The 15,565-nt window shown below is 32.1% G+C and overlaps 2 protein-coding genes across 2 annotated transcripts; both read left to right on the top strand.

The window, feature by feature from the left end:
* Positions 1–7,698: 7,698 nt before the first annotated feature.
* LOC107643651 (Prefoldin chaperone subunit family protein) lies at positions 7,699–12,504 on the top strand. Its single transcript, XM_016347356.3, has 7 exons — positions 7,699–8,104; positions 8,772–8,894; positions 9,255–9,284; positions 9,656–9,757; positions 10,530–10,637; positions 11,906–11,960; positions 12,261–12,504. Exons 2-7 carry the CDS (start codon positions 8,803–8,805, stop codon positions 12,327–12,329), a joined length of 456 nt encoding a protein of 151 aa, XP_016202842.1. The 5' UTR covers positions 7,699–8,104; positions 8,772–8,802; the 3' UTR covers positions 12,330–12,504.
* A 1,821-nt stretch (positions 12,505–14,325) lies between these two features.
* Positions 14,326–15,553, top strand: LOC107640639 (uncharacterized). Its single transcript, XM_016344148.1, has 2 exons — positions 14,326–14,494; positions 14,586–15,553. Exons 1-2 carry the CDS (start codon positions 14,326–14,328, stop codon positions 15,551–15,553), a joined length of 1,137 nt encoding a protein of 378 aa, XP_016199634.1.
* The last annotated feature ends 12 nt before the right edge of the window (positions 15,554–15,565 follow it).

Here is a 15,565-nt window from a genome sequence, read left to right on the forward strand (position 1 = left end):
AGATCCATATATGAGAGAGTGAAAGAGAAAGAGAGGGTTATGCTATGACTGCTGAGTATGGAGGATTCAAAATTAAGGTTTTATGTCTTATATATATAAAGATCATTTATGTAATTTCACTCTAACGGAAATTTAGCAAGTCTTCATAGGGCGGGTACTTTAATCCCCATCCCCATCCCTATTTGTTCGTGGGGATGAGTCCTTGTTACTATGGGAATTTCATGGGTCCCTATTTTGCTCCCTGTCGTGGATAATTTCCGCGGGTTTGAGTTTTTGTTTGCCACCTCTATGTGTGAAATTAATTTAAAAGACTATTTAATTTAACATGTGATGGATAATAAAGAGAGAAAAGGTGGCCAAACTTATGTAACAAAGTTTGGGTTAAATTGGATGTTATATGATGTAATATAATTACTTAAACATGCTTATATTTAATTAAATTCACCACATGGTGAATTTAATTTGTGGTGATTAAGAAATGGCAAAAAAAGAATGTATATATGAGTGGTAAAACATGTGGCTAGGATAGTTCTTGGAGGATAATTACCAAAATTGGTAAGTATTAGATCACTTATTTTTACTATACTAGATCGATAAACAGAAAATTATACCAGTATAAAAATATTAGTATCGTATATTATCTTAGCTCCAAAATATTTCTAAAATATTATGGTAAAGCTTAACTAATCAAGAAATACTAATAAAAGAGTTTTACTTGATGAATTTGAATTCGGTAATTAAATGTCATAATTAAAGAGTACTTTTTGTCTTATATAAAAATTATTATTTTAATAGGATCTTTTTTTATATATTTTATATAGGTCCACCTTGTTAAATTGAAAGGAATTCTGATTCTCAAATTTCACAAATTTTTGCAAAAACCCTAAAAAATTATATTACGAAAAATCGGGTTCTTATATAAGAAGAGAGATTTGACATTTGACATGAGAAGAAAAAGCAAAAAAAAAAAAGAATAAAACAAAAGCAAAGGACAACCGAAATGTATAATATTAAAATAGATGAAGAGAAAAAATGATAAAAAAAAATTAGTCTTATAGAAAATTAAATACTTATTTAAAAAAATTAAATCTTATTTTTATTAATTTTTTTTTTTTTTGAAAATTTGTGCCCTCCTCATTTGTTTCCCACAAAATTCTCTTCTTTTTAAAATCATCCTTACTCTAAACCATAGTTATAAAAATCGAACCGAACTGGTTAGTTCGACAAAAAACTGGGAAACCGATAGTTTGTCAGGTTCGATTACGAAGGTCAAATCCGTTGAAAATATAAATAACACTCTTTTATAATAAAATAATAAATAAAATATAAATAAACACACTAAAACATAATATAATCTGATATAAACCTTAAAATGTCATTTAAATTTAAAATAATACATTAACCAAAGTCTAATAATCTTATCAAAGTACAAACTCAAAAGTCAAATAACAAAAAAAAAATCAAAATATGAAATGCCAATAGATTCATTGTGTTGAAATCAACTTCATCTTCATTTTCACCATCTTGATCAAAAGAATCAAAAGATAGAGCATAAAGACTTTTACTATCACTGCCACTTTGATGAAAATCAACATCAAAATCACCTAACAAAATAGAAAATAGTAAAATACACATCTTATTAATATGTTAAAAACTAACATTCTAATAAATCATGAGAAAATAAACTATAATAATTGCGTTGTAAGTTTTTAACATTAGAAGGAAGATCAGGTTCTTTCTCTACAACCTCTTCCATCACCCAAATGTCAACCAAATTAATACTTTCGTAATCAATTAGATCATATTGAATCTTTTGCTTTTTTTTTCTTTTCTTTCCTAAAAAATTAAATACAATATATGAAAGATTAATAGTTTACAAATTTGTTATAAGAAACTTTAGGACATTTTTTAACGTTTCCAGTTATCTTTGCCAAATGTATTTTTATTCTGTGAATCCCCCACCTCCAAAAGTTTGTAGACAAATAAAGATTGATATTTGACTTTCCATTCACTACTTGTAAAGCAATATATTTTCACGTTGAATTTATTTTTGCTCGTATATTAGAAGTTTGTGACCGACTAACATTGGAATCAAGAGAATTAGGATTAGCATTATCATTCGAATTGGGAGAATTAATAGCCAAATTATTATCCACAAATACATTATTATCAACAAGTACTTCTTGATCGATATTATGATTACTATCATCCATAAGTGAAATTGCAAATCATAAAATGTATTAATAACCTTTGAGCTCATCAATTTAAATAGAAGTTCATTGAATTAAAAGGCTAATCAATTTACCGGATTGAATTATTGATTGCTTGAATGGTGTGTGGTTGTTGATAAAAATGATTTTTGAAAGTTGATTTGGTTAAATATTATGAAAGGTGGTTTTCTTGGTTTTGGAGTTAATTTGATAAAGAAAATGAAGCGGCATTGGAAATGATCTGAGATATTGAAATTTGGTTTTGTTAATTTATCGGAAATGATTTTGAGAATTAGAAATAAATTGAGATATGAAAATGATTTGATTTTGGAAGCGGTTTGATTTTGAGTTAGTTTGATTTTGAAAAAGATTTAATATTAGGATTGGTTTGATTTTGTAAATGATTTGCTATTGGAGTTGGTTAGTGTTGGAAAAATGTTTAATATTGGAATTGATATTGAAAAAATGAATTTATATTGAAAATGGTTGAAATTGAAAATGGTTTGATATTGAACTTGTGATATCGGCATTAGTTTAAAAATTGAAAGTTTCGTTTGAAGTGGTTATTTGGAAAGATTTGATTTTAAGAAAATGATTATGTCTTGAGTTTGCTTTATTTAGAAAAGAATGAATTATGTTTTGAGTATGAATTTTTTATGAACGAAATGGGAGGTGTGATAATTAGAATGAAGGATGATGAGGATTGATTTTAAAGTCTAATTGTTGAATGAATTGAATGATATTGAGGATGGATTTGAAAATGAAATTGAATTTGATTGAGATATATGTGACCGGGTAAGAGGCAGTGGCATTGTCCACTTGCTCCAGGTATAAGTTGAGATTCGGGGTAAGAGGAAATGGCGTTAGTCACTTGCTCTGGATAAGGTTGAGATTATGGGTAAGAGGCAGTGGTGTTGGTCACTTGCTCTGGATAAGATTCGAGACTTCGAGTAAGAGGCAAGGGCTGAGCTCTGTCATCGTTTGCTCCGGGTTGAGAATTCTAACACCTCCTGGGGTAAAAGGCGAGGGGTGAGGTTGTCCCCCTGCTCCGGGTATGCGGGTAAGATGCAAGGGTTGCGGTTTGCTCCCACTTGCTCCGTATTTGGTGTTCTGTCCAGGGTTTGCTATCGAACATGTCGGGTTTGGCTATATAACCGATAGATGAGACTCATCGGGCATAAGGCAGACATGCATCATATGCATTTGCATGCTTTGTTTGGGTTTGAATTTGTTTTGGTTTGTCTAATTGCTTAATTGTTATTAACTGCTATCTAAGTTATTTGTTGTAACTGCTATCTATACCAGAGTTTTTCTTGTCTATTTTGCCTGTGTGTTTTTCTGGTGTGGTACTTTTGAGATTGAGTTTTGGTGCTGAATTGATGATAGTGTTGATTGATTGCGTGATTGGTTTCTGATTGAGGTTTAGTTAAGTATGAAAAATCAAGCTGGTTCAGCATAGACTTAATGAACCTATGCTTGGAATAGATTGGTCATTCATACAGTCTAGAAAACTTTTAAGTTTTTTCTTATAAGAAAAGAAAGGTTTTGAATTTTTGAATATTAAACCGTTGATTTTCAAAAGATTCACAAGACAAGCGATGATCACTATGTCTGAAAATAGTTTTTTTTTTAGATATCTTCTTATGACAATTTTGAAAAATCCATGGTGAGACCATGTGGTTAGGTTCTCACCCCCTTATAGCTTTCTCTTTTCAGGAATTGGATGAAGAAGTTTATGAAGAGTTTAATTGCGTTTTGCTTATATGATTTAATTACATTAGTTTAGTTGTTATTTGTTTATTCCTCGCCATTAATATTGTATCTTGTAAAGAGGGTGAAGAGCTATATGGTTATGTTTGTAAGTTATTGTATAAATAAACTAGTTATTGTATGTGTGTGTATATATATTTAAGTGGTTGTGATTGATTTCTATGTATGTATGTATGTATGTATGTATGTATGTATGTATGTATGTATGTATGTATGTATGTATGTATGTATGTATCTGCATTTTCAATTAAAAAGTATTTTCAATTTTTAAAAGAATAGTTTATACGGTTTTGAGTTTTTCAAAGGCTCATATTTTATTATTATGTATGTGGAAGTCGTCGTAATACTCCTCACTATCAGAGTGACACAGTCGAAAGCGTGAAATTTTGATAGTAAAGGTGTTACAAAGATCACTGATGTAGATCTCGAGAAAGACACAGTGACGCACTAATTGTTCAATGATGTAGAAGCGTTGATGACCAGACAAGCACTAAGTTGTCCTTGAAAAGCCTGAAAGTAATGGATGATAGTGCAATACCCTAACTTTTAGCACCTCATGATCGTACCAAAAGCTCAAGCGTTACTTACCTCTAAACCTTTTTGTTATATACTATCTTTATTTAATATTGAGCTTTGTGAATACGAACCAAAGTTTTAACCAAGAAAACGAAGAATCGGTACTTTAAACCATTTAAGCAAATATATATATATTTTCACGTAGCATTATATAAATAGACTTGTTCAAATTTTCTCAAATACCAGTCCTACCCCTTTAAAAACCAAAACAATAAACGACGAGGGAAAAATAAAATCTAACAACTTAACTCGTAAACATAATCTTCTATGCTCCTATAGCTCCGCACTAAACCTTCGCACCTGTAGTTGAAAGGGGGTGGAAAAGGGGGTAAGAACTGGAAAGTTCTTAGTAGGATCGGGGTAGTTAGTTAAGTCCGTTTTATTATTTGTTACACAGGAACTCCACAACAGAATACTTACAATCTTCAACAGAAGGCCAATAACAGCAAACCTCATAATACAAACAACTTTAACAAACCAAAGATACAGAAAAAATTACAAGTCAAGAAGCGCACACACACAATCACAGAAAACACATATCATAAAGAAATTTGCACACATAAGCAAGACAAACAATGCATATGTCTTACTGGCTGTGAGCTCATGTGTCGGTTATATCGCCAGAACCCGACACATCTAGCAGCTAACCCAAATATCGTCTCTCTGACATGCCTCCACACTCTTGAGATATAGTGCCCATCACACTCTCGGGATATAGTGCCCGCCACACTCATGGGATATAGTGCCCGTTGCATCTCTTGGGATAAAGTGTTCCCACACTCTTGGGATATAGCGCTTGCCATGCTCTCGGGATATAGTACCCATCACACTCATGGGATATAGTGTCTAATACACTTTACAACAGAGAGAAAATTTACACATACTCATCACTGATCATCCTCATTCATACTTCATTTACCATATTCATTCATTAACTCATATATGTATATCTGGCATACCCGCAACATTTTCGCATTTTCTCAATTAATCATAATCATTTAATCATATCAATCATATTTCAATAGCAATTCATCATTTCAATTAATCGGCATCATTTCAGCCTCGTACATCTTATACTCATCCTTCTACACTTTCTTAGCTCATTTAATATCAACTTAACTCCAAAAACCAAGAAAAAATCACTTTTCAAATCGCTTCTAATAAATCAACTAATTCCAACAGCAAAAATAATTTCTTTAATAATTTAAAATCAATTAATATAATTCTTAAAGCTTTTTAAAAATTCATTTTGACCCCAAACTTTTTAGAAATTACACTTTAATCACTAAACTTTTAAAAAAATTTCGTTTTAACCTCCAAACTTTCTTTTAATTAACTTTCACCCCCCAAAATACATAACTCTCAAGTAAACAACAATAATTCATCAATAATTCAATATAAACGTAATCAAACTCAAACAATAATCAATCACAACATCAAATCACTTATTTAATACATATTTATTCATTGAGAAATTTACTGAAACTCTACTTTCCTGTAAAAATTAAACAACGGAAATTTTAAAAAAACTTTTTGATCGAGCTGCTGAAGAAAAAACGTTAAAAATTGTCTGTACCTTTTAAAATTCTAATTGGCCGAACTCCAAAAAAAAGAGAACTACGTCACCATCAATTTTTACCGAATAAAAATAACACCAACATATAGAGAAGGAAAATATAAACACTTTTATTAAATTAAATTTTTTATTAGAGTTACAAATTGCAAAAAATCGAAACAGGAAGATCAAAAGAAGTTACGATTCTCTCCACATGCAAGTTCGCTCTCTCTCTCTCTCTCTTTTTTCCCAAAGTAATTCGATCATGCAGGAGGATCAAAATGGAGTTGATAAGTGATGATGCATAATCAAGGGTCAGTGGTCATTAAATGAGGAAAGGCATGTGTCATCGTTTTATATATACATTTATGCATAAAAAGCCACGTTTCAAATTTTATTTCTTTATTCTCTTAGAGGGCCAAATATTCTTTCTTTGTTCCCTTACCAACCCTAAATAATAATAATAATAATAATATTTTTTTTTATTTTTTTTAAAATATTTTATTATAATAAAAATAATTTAAAAATTTAAATGAATTTTAATTTTAAAATATTATAAAATTTAATTTAATTATTTTTAAAAAATAATTTTTTTAAATAAAATAATAAATCATGAATAACTCATTATTTAATTTTTAAAAATTTAAATTGTTATAAATAATACATTTCTTACAGCGATGGGGAGACCACTGTAACCTAAGATTGTGTTTTGGGAATGGAGAATGACTAAAACCTTGTTGAGAGTAGAAGAACCTAGCTCGAAGGATGATCATTGAAGGATGATCATTGAAGCACGCTTTCTTTTTTCCCTAGCATCAAACGACGACGTTTTGGTTGACTTGGTCAAATTTTGATTCGGTTTAACCGACTAATTTCTTATTATTTCAGTGATTTACAAACGGTTTTAAAATTACCAATTTCTAACTCCAAAACCAAACCATATTACTATTTGGTTCGTAACTAAATTGATCCAACCGATCAATCTAATTCGATTTTTAGAACTATGGTATACAAGTCAAAAGCCACACACTAGATTTTCTCTTTTTTGACATAACACACTTTTGAAAGCTAATAACATATGTGTATATATATAACAATGAAATTTATATATAATTTATTTAAATATAAATAATATAAAATATTATTTTATTTTTAATTATAATAATCTATTTATTGAATCACTAAAAAAATATTGTATTTATTTATTTGTATTATTTAAATTAAATTTTATTTTAATTTTATATATGTATTTTTTTAATTTTATTATATTTTAATTTTTTTATTTAATTATTATCAGATTGAGAAAGTATAGAAAATTAATGGAGTATCTGTACAATAAAAATTTAGAGATGTTTAATTCAGTAAGATATCAGATGTTTATTATCTATGGTATTCAGATAGTTATTCTGAATAGTATAAGTGTATTGTGTTTAAAAAATTAGTAATATTTTATCTTAAATATTTATTTTTTAATTCATATTAAACTAAATAAATAATTCATTATACACATTATATAAATACTTTATTGACTCCTTAACAAAATTCTATTGGATTAAATAGTTGGACCAATAATCCACTAATTGAACCATTACCTCGGTGACTTGGTTCGGTAATTTAGCCTAATCGATTACGATTCGATTTTGATAAGCATGCAGTCTAAACCCCTACGCCCTAAACTTCTCGCGCAGCCCCCAATCACTCCCTTCTCTTCGGACACGCTCTCAGCTGTGGTCACCGAACCCCAACCCTTACCAGTGCCCTCACTTCACTTGCCGTCGCCGCACCGTTAACCTCGCCTCCGTCGCGCCTCTTCGCCGGTCGCCGATCGCCTCTGCCGTGCCGTTTCGTCCGTCGCCGTTCTCCTCGCCGTCCTCCTCACCGTTACCTGCTTGTTCGTCCCTGCCGGTGCGTCGCTGCTCTGCTCTTTCGTCTCTGCCGTTTGCTGCTCCTTCGTCCCTGCTGGTGCGTGGCTGCTCGGTCTTCTTGCTCGTTGGTGAGTGATTCTTATTGTTAATCTTATTGTTATTTTGTTTGCTGACCTTGTTGGATTTTGTTATTTTGTTATTTTGTTATTTCCCTTGTGAAGAAACTGTGTCAAATATGATTAGCTAGGAACTAATAGTTAGTTAGAGATTATTGTGATTAAATACAAATGGAAGGAGGAAGGGCTTAGTTTGCTTCTGCTTTGCTTGCAATTTAGGTTCACTACTCATCTTCATTAAACACGATGAAATAAGTGGCTTGCATGTGATTGGTTGCCGATCTTGATTTATGTTTGTTCCTTTTTGGATCTTGGACATACATTTGCCTAAAAACTTGTAATATGTGACTGTTGAAAAGGATTCGCTGCATCTTTATAGGTTATTCCCTTGAAGCTCCTTGCTTTCCTTTGATAAACTGTTCCACTAAATTGGACCTTAATCAGAATTTAGAATTGTGAATATTTAAAGAAAACTGTCAAGTCTTATTATTACATTTTTCTCTATGTCTGGACAATACAATCAACATAGACCCCTTTATTAAATCATTCACATTAACATATTACTCTTTTCTCTCTATTTAATTATTTATTTATGCTTGTGTTTTACATTGCTCTATGCATTTATGTATGTAATATGCAAAGGTTCCTGATTATTTATTTTTTGTCTTCATCCTTTTAGTAAATTAGTTGGAGGGAGGAGGACTCACCATATGGAAAGCTTTACCCAACAGAAGGTTCAAAGATACGAAGAATTCGTTGATCGTCGCTTGAAACCTGATCTTCAACGTGCTATTGATGAGCGGTATTTGTCTTATATTTGTTCATTTTGTTTGTTTTCTGGTTCAAATAGATGTGTATATATACCTTATTGAATAATAATGTTGGTTTTCTGCAATTAGCATAAGCTCTAGTAGGATATATATGATGCCATTGGATTTATTATGAGTTGGAAATCAAAGGAGTTACATAGTTTCATTCTTGTTGACATGGCATTGTTTAGGTATTGTGCTACTATATGAATTTAGGATTAATTTTGTAATTTCCCTTGAAATGGATTTATAGATGCTGTTTATATGTGCATACATAAGTATGAATGTTTCTCGTCTGTTGCATGTGTTTCCACAGTTTTTCTTACCTATTTCCTTTGTTCTTCTTTTTGCAGGGACAAGGTCTTTGAACAACAGAAAATTTTGTATCCTTTTTCAGTTTTATGTATTCTGGTGACAGATCAATTAGGACCACCACCATATTTTTTTATCATCCATGGCTTGTAAAATCCGTGGTTAAATCAAAGCCCCCTATCATGTGGATCATGCCAATAAGCTGATTTAGGGATTAGTTTGCAATTTGCATTCCAAGACTGACTCTTCAAACTAAACTGTTCATCATTATTACATACTACATAGTTTTAGGAATTTCCAAAGAGAAAAAAAATATTTAGGTATCTAATTATTTATATATTCATGTGAAACTTGGTATATTACATACCATCAATGAATTCAATGTTGCACTCTATAAAGTTCCTCGTGTTATAAATGGATTCACTTGACTTTTTGTTCTCAGTGCTGATTTGCGAAGAAACATTGAAAACCTAGAGAAGAATAGTGTTACCAGTCTAAGAACTCTGGTCAATCTTGGATCCGAGGTGTACCTGCAAGCAGAAGTGTAAGTCGTCATCATATCATATTTTCACTTTATTTCACTGCTGTTTTTCTTTTCTCAGATTTGGTGACCAATTGCATTTTTTGATTCTTTAAATTACATATTTTCTTTATTTCTTTTGACTTTGTTCTTGGCATACATGTGTTTTATCATCAATCCTTATTACGAAGCATATGTTATGTGTTATAAAGATATATGTATCTACTTTTTAGTCATTACTCACTACCATATTCTCATCAAAGATATATGCTACATGGTTTAAACTTTCATATCTGCTTTATCTTTCTTTTGTGAACCTACAACCTTGCAAACTAAGAGCATTTCCAATGCTTGGTTTTATTTCAATTTCATTTTGGATCCCACAAAATGTCACATTAGCATTTGTCCAACCACATCTCATAAATAGTTATTTGAGACTAAATATGAGATTTTTGACTCTAATGTTTGGTTTTAATTCATTTAAAACTTTATATGAAGTGACAAAATTTAATTGGTTCTCCACCAAAGTGAAACTGTCTCTCTAAAGTGAGACCGATTTCATTTCATCAATTATCTCCAATGTAGGGTGACATTTCGAACCATTTCACTTCATGTACACGACAGATTTGAAACTCTAAAGCACTGGATTGGAGTTACTCTAAGAAACCTCTCCCCACGTAGCCCACTCCTTTATCTTTTCACTTTTGCACCAATAAATATAGACCTTCTTGTTCTCTCTTTAATCTGGTGAAATTCCCATTTTTAATCTATGTTAAATGTTGATGAAACTTTGCAGGCCCAATACACAATATATTTTTGTGGATGTAGGGTTGGGATTCAATGTTGAATTTACTTGGTCTGAAGCTTTGAACTACATACAGAAAAGGGAAGAAAGGATAACTAAGTAAGATATTTTCACTTAACATACTTTGTATAGCTGAAACATCAACATCAATCTGCCTTATTATGCCTTTCCAGGTCTGCTTTTGAAATTTTAAGCAACAATATATGCCTTACTTAAATGGAGTGGTTTAAAGGACAATGGATTGGAACAAAAACTATAGTAAAATTGTAGCCCAAGATCCTCATGTTTTCTGTGCTGAACATTGTCTGCATCAATAACCACCATGAATGTTTTATTATACATCTCAAATTAAGTGATAAACATGAACTGAACTACTTGATTTTCGTTAGACATTGACATTAGTACTATGGCTTGGAGGTGTGGTAAATGATCATATTCAAGATTTAAGTGCAGTTCTTATGTTGAGTATGCTGAGGGAATTTACTTATGACAAATTTTGTGCATCTTTTCTTTTCATCTTGCATGATTTTTGTATGTGGTTAGACTGAAAGGTCGAAGCTGATCATTGATCAGTGTATAGAATTACTCTGGCTTGTAAGTTGGAACACTTAGGGTCCGTTTGGAAAACTTCAAAAGCTATTTTTTTAGCTTTTGACTTATAAAAAGTTACATTAATAGTGTTTGGTACAATTTTTTAGATATGCTTTTAACTTCCCAAAAAGTTATTTAAGAGCTTTTGAAGAAGTTAAAAAATTTGACTTCTCCTATTTTCAAAAGCTATTTTATCACTCCTATTTAATACACAACTTTAAAACAAGTACTTCTATAATAACTTTCCAAATACAAAATAACTTATTTAAAAGTTACTATTAATAAAAGTCCTTATATTTTAAGTTCCTTTTTCAAAAGAACTTATTTATGAAGTTTAGCCAAACTGGCCCTTGGTCACTTACCAAGTCCTCATTAAAAGAGTGATTAAAAAGGCTAGAGTAGCAAAAATAAAGAAAATATAGCTTGAGCATTTTGGTGTTATAAAAGGATGTTAGGATGGTATCTACTTAGCGCGTGGATCAAAATTTTGAAACTATGTCTCGTCCTTTTGGCCTGGGAACATTTATATATATATGCAGTAATGCAGATACTTGTGACTTTTAGTAATGTAATTGAATCTGTGAAGATTTTAACTTCTTTGTTCTACTCTGGCAATCCATTGTGAACAAATCTTTGCCCATTTATTCTCTTTTTGTCTAGACGGGGGCAATGAGTTTCTCTTATTTGCTTTTCTGTTTAAAGTTTGAAAATAATGCTAATTGGTTTTAATAATAATGTTGCAAATTCAAATTTAGGACATGGCTTATTTATTTCAGGCAAATAGATGAGTACAATCAGTCAATTGCATCAATTAAAGCGCAGATCAAGCTGGTATGTTTTGTTGAAGGTTTATCTGTTGTTATTATTATTATTATTATTATTACAAAACCCTGCTCTCCTAGTCCCTATTCGCTCTGGCCATTCTTCCCACTAGAGGGATGGTACTTGGTCCCATTATATTTTGTGAAATATTGGCAATGTTGGCTAGTGTTGTATGGCATAATAGTTGCAGACTTGAGCCAGAGTTGAATTTATTTTGAAATTATTTTAGCAAAGTTGTAATTCTATCCAAATATTAATTTTACTTTGTTTAGGGTTATGAGAACTTTTTCTTCCACTATTTCAACGTAGGTTCTTGAAGGGATTCGAGAATTACTACAACTTCCAGCTGAGAAATCATTACCAGAGCGGAGTTTTTGATGCTTACCGAGGATAATTCCAGATCATTCATCTTTAGTCTCTTCTGAACAATTGTAAATTCTGGATCATTTATGTTTAGTCTCGTGAACAATTGTAAAGGAACAATGCAATGCAATGATGTAATCATGTGAAACAGGGCAAAGATTGGTATTTATCCAGTACGAAACGTTGCATCTTTTGGTCTTATAATGATTAAACACGAAACGAAAACATTGATTAAGAACCCAAAGGGCCAAGTCCGTTCATCTGTGATTCTTTTTAGTTGAAATGCTGATCCTAATATCTGCCTAACATTCTGCAGAATGAAGATGCCGAAGTTTTTATACTTCTAAAATACATTTAGATAAAGGAACTTCTTTTAGTGGTATGAAACTATGAATGGCTTACCTCAGGAGACACAAAAGTATACCCTTCTTACCATACAAAATATTTTTTGACCCTTCAAATTGTGGGATCAAGAAAGGTCAAATTCAAAAAGTCTTACTACTTCATATCTTAAAATTGGGGTTTTGCCCCACTTTTACTCCAGCTGTTAATGCCCCGTTGTTTGGATTGTTCTTCCATGTTCTGACAGGGTGCACTCATAAATTTCTTTTATTGATTTTGCTTTCTAATTTTTCAACCGCTAAATTGTTGAACACGATTCTTGTGTGTTAAAGATGTCTAATTCAAATATTTGATACAGTTTTTCTTGTTTCGAATTGGAGTCAGTGTGTTAGTTGGATACAACGTCATTGATGGAAATGTAGCCAATTTTTAATGCTGAATATGGCATCACTGTACGTATTTTGAGTTATTAATTTATATAGTCATATTCATATATCCATATAAAATCATATAAATATATGAATAAATATTTAATTGTAATATTTGGTATCAGTATATATTACGATCGTATTACACAGAATATATTATTATTACACACACACGCACATATATATTTCGTATAATATATGTTAAATGTATTTTACAAAATGTCCGGATTTATTAAGAAGTTTTAAGTATTCTTTATATTATATAGAGGAAGGTCCCACGAAAATAGCATGCCATTTACTTCGTACGAAATTAAGTTGAATTAAAAAATTTACACGTTCGCAACTGGTCTATCATATATTTTTTCCTAAAAAATAAAGTATTGTTTTTATAAAAAATGTTAAAGTTGTCTCTAACATTTGAATCGTCCTATTTAAGTTCCCAACGTCCCCAACTTTTTAAAATTGACTCAATGTTGTCCTGCCGTTAGGAATTTGTTAACAGAATTGACAGCGAGACAAAATTGAGACGATTTTAAAACGTTAGGAACTTAATTAGGACAAACACGTTAGGGACAAAAACGATACATAGAAATAAATTTTAATTTTATCTTTCAATAATATCAATTTTTTACGGTACATAATTATTCAATTATTTTTTAATCACATCTAAGTAAATTACAGTTAATCACTTTAATTTTATTCTAAATAAATTTATTTTTTTATAATTTTACTCTTAAAAATTTTTATTCATCATAAAATGTTTGTAGAATGACTATTACATAAACTTGTGGGGAAAAAAATGATACATATACAATAAAATAAGGGCAATGTACTTATATAAAATAAAAGAGAGAAAGCTTTACCTGAATGCAACATTTGCAAAGTCCTTACGTTGATGTCCTTTTTTATTATTATGTAAACCGTGGGAGCTAACCACGGTTTCAAATTTGCATGTAAACTGTTGCAACCTGGCACGGTTTATGAGTGAATCAAAATGAACATAAACTGTGGTAGGTAACCACGGTTTAGGGAGAAAGAAATATGACCATAAAACCCTGTAACCTGGCACGGTTTATGAAGGGTTTTTTAAATGCATAATCCCTTGTAGGCTGCCACGGTTTATGAGGAGAAGAATTATATATATATATATATATATATATATATATATATATATATATATATATATATATATATATATATATGAGCGAGATTCAAGCTGCTGAAGAGATCATTATCACACAATGGCAAGTGGGGAAGAGAGTTTTCTTGTCTTAGTGCATTGCTCTGAGAAAATTAAAAGAAGCAAAAAATATGGTGTGAAGTTCACTGACAGAGAACCATTGAGTGTATTCATCAGTTCATCAAGCACTTTGTCAGATGTAAAGAACAGCATCTTGCAGAAGTTTGGGGGTACTTAGGAGCAAGTGGGTGAAGAAGCTATTCTACAAGATTCCCATCGCAGTTGTCTCGACCAGTGTTAAGTATGATACGTTTGTGCTAGCAGCTGATGAAGATATTAGGGTTCTGTTTCATTGTGTTAGGAGCTTTCCGAAGGTCAGAATACATGAGCTGTATGCGAAGTTGGAGGTTGGTGTCGATAGTTCTGAGGCATCAGCTCTAGTTCATAGCTCGACTGCCGCAAGCGGTGCGTCTAGTTCGATGCCTGCGGCCGGACCATCTTTTCCGCAGGTCGCATCCCCTTCCTTCGCGGCTGATTTAGATCGAACAGAGGCAGTTGGTTCTGTACCGTTGGAGAATTCTGGGGTCTGGCAGCAGGCATTTGAGGCGGATACCGGTGGTGGCATGATTCATGATGTTCAAGGCTTTGGGGAACCTGATCGAGTAAAGAATGCAATGCGGGACGATGACTCTGACCAGGAGCCTGTAGATATCATTGGGGACAGTGATGATGACACATGTGCCAATCCACATACACAGCACGGGCCTTCAAGTTCTGGCACACAGCAGTACCCTCCACACTTCTCCACTCTAAATTTGGAGGCTCTGGGTCAACAAGTGGACGGAGGTGCTACAATTGGGGGTTCTTCTACAGAATTTCAGATTGGGCAATCATTCCAGAATAAAGATGAAGCTGTTCTGAGTGTGAAGGACTATAGCATCCGTCGATGTGTTGAGTACAGAGTCTTGGAATCGGATCATCTGAAGTATCATGGCAAATGCAAGGAGTTCGGCAAGGGTTGCAGTTGGTTGATTCGCATATCGCTTTGTGCACGAAAGGGCACTTGGGAGGTTAGGAGGTACAACGGTCCACACACTTGCTTGGCCACCTCTATTTTCAGTGATCACCATCAGCTTGATTACCACGTTATCTGTGCGAGGATTTTTTCATTGGTTAGGGCGGATGCTGCGGTTACGGTAAAGGTCTTGCAACAAGCAACAGAAGCTGATTACGGGTTCAGGCCTAGTTACAGGAAGGTTTGGATGGCAAAACAGAAGGCAGTAACATAAATATATGGAGAT

The sequence above is a fragment of the Arachis ipaensis genome, chromosome B5 (genome assembly GCF_059453495.1).
Source record: "Arachis ipaensis isolate K30076 ecotype BB chromosome B5, ASM5945349v1, whole genome shotgun sequence".
NCBI classification, from domain to species: domain Eukaryota; kingdom Viridiplantae; phylum Streptophyta; class Magnoliopsida; order Fabales; family Fabaceae; genus Arachis; species Arachis ipaensis.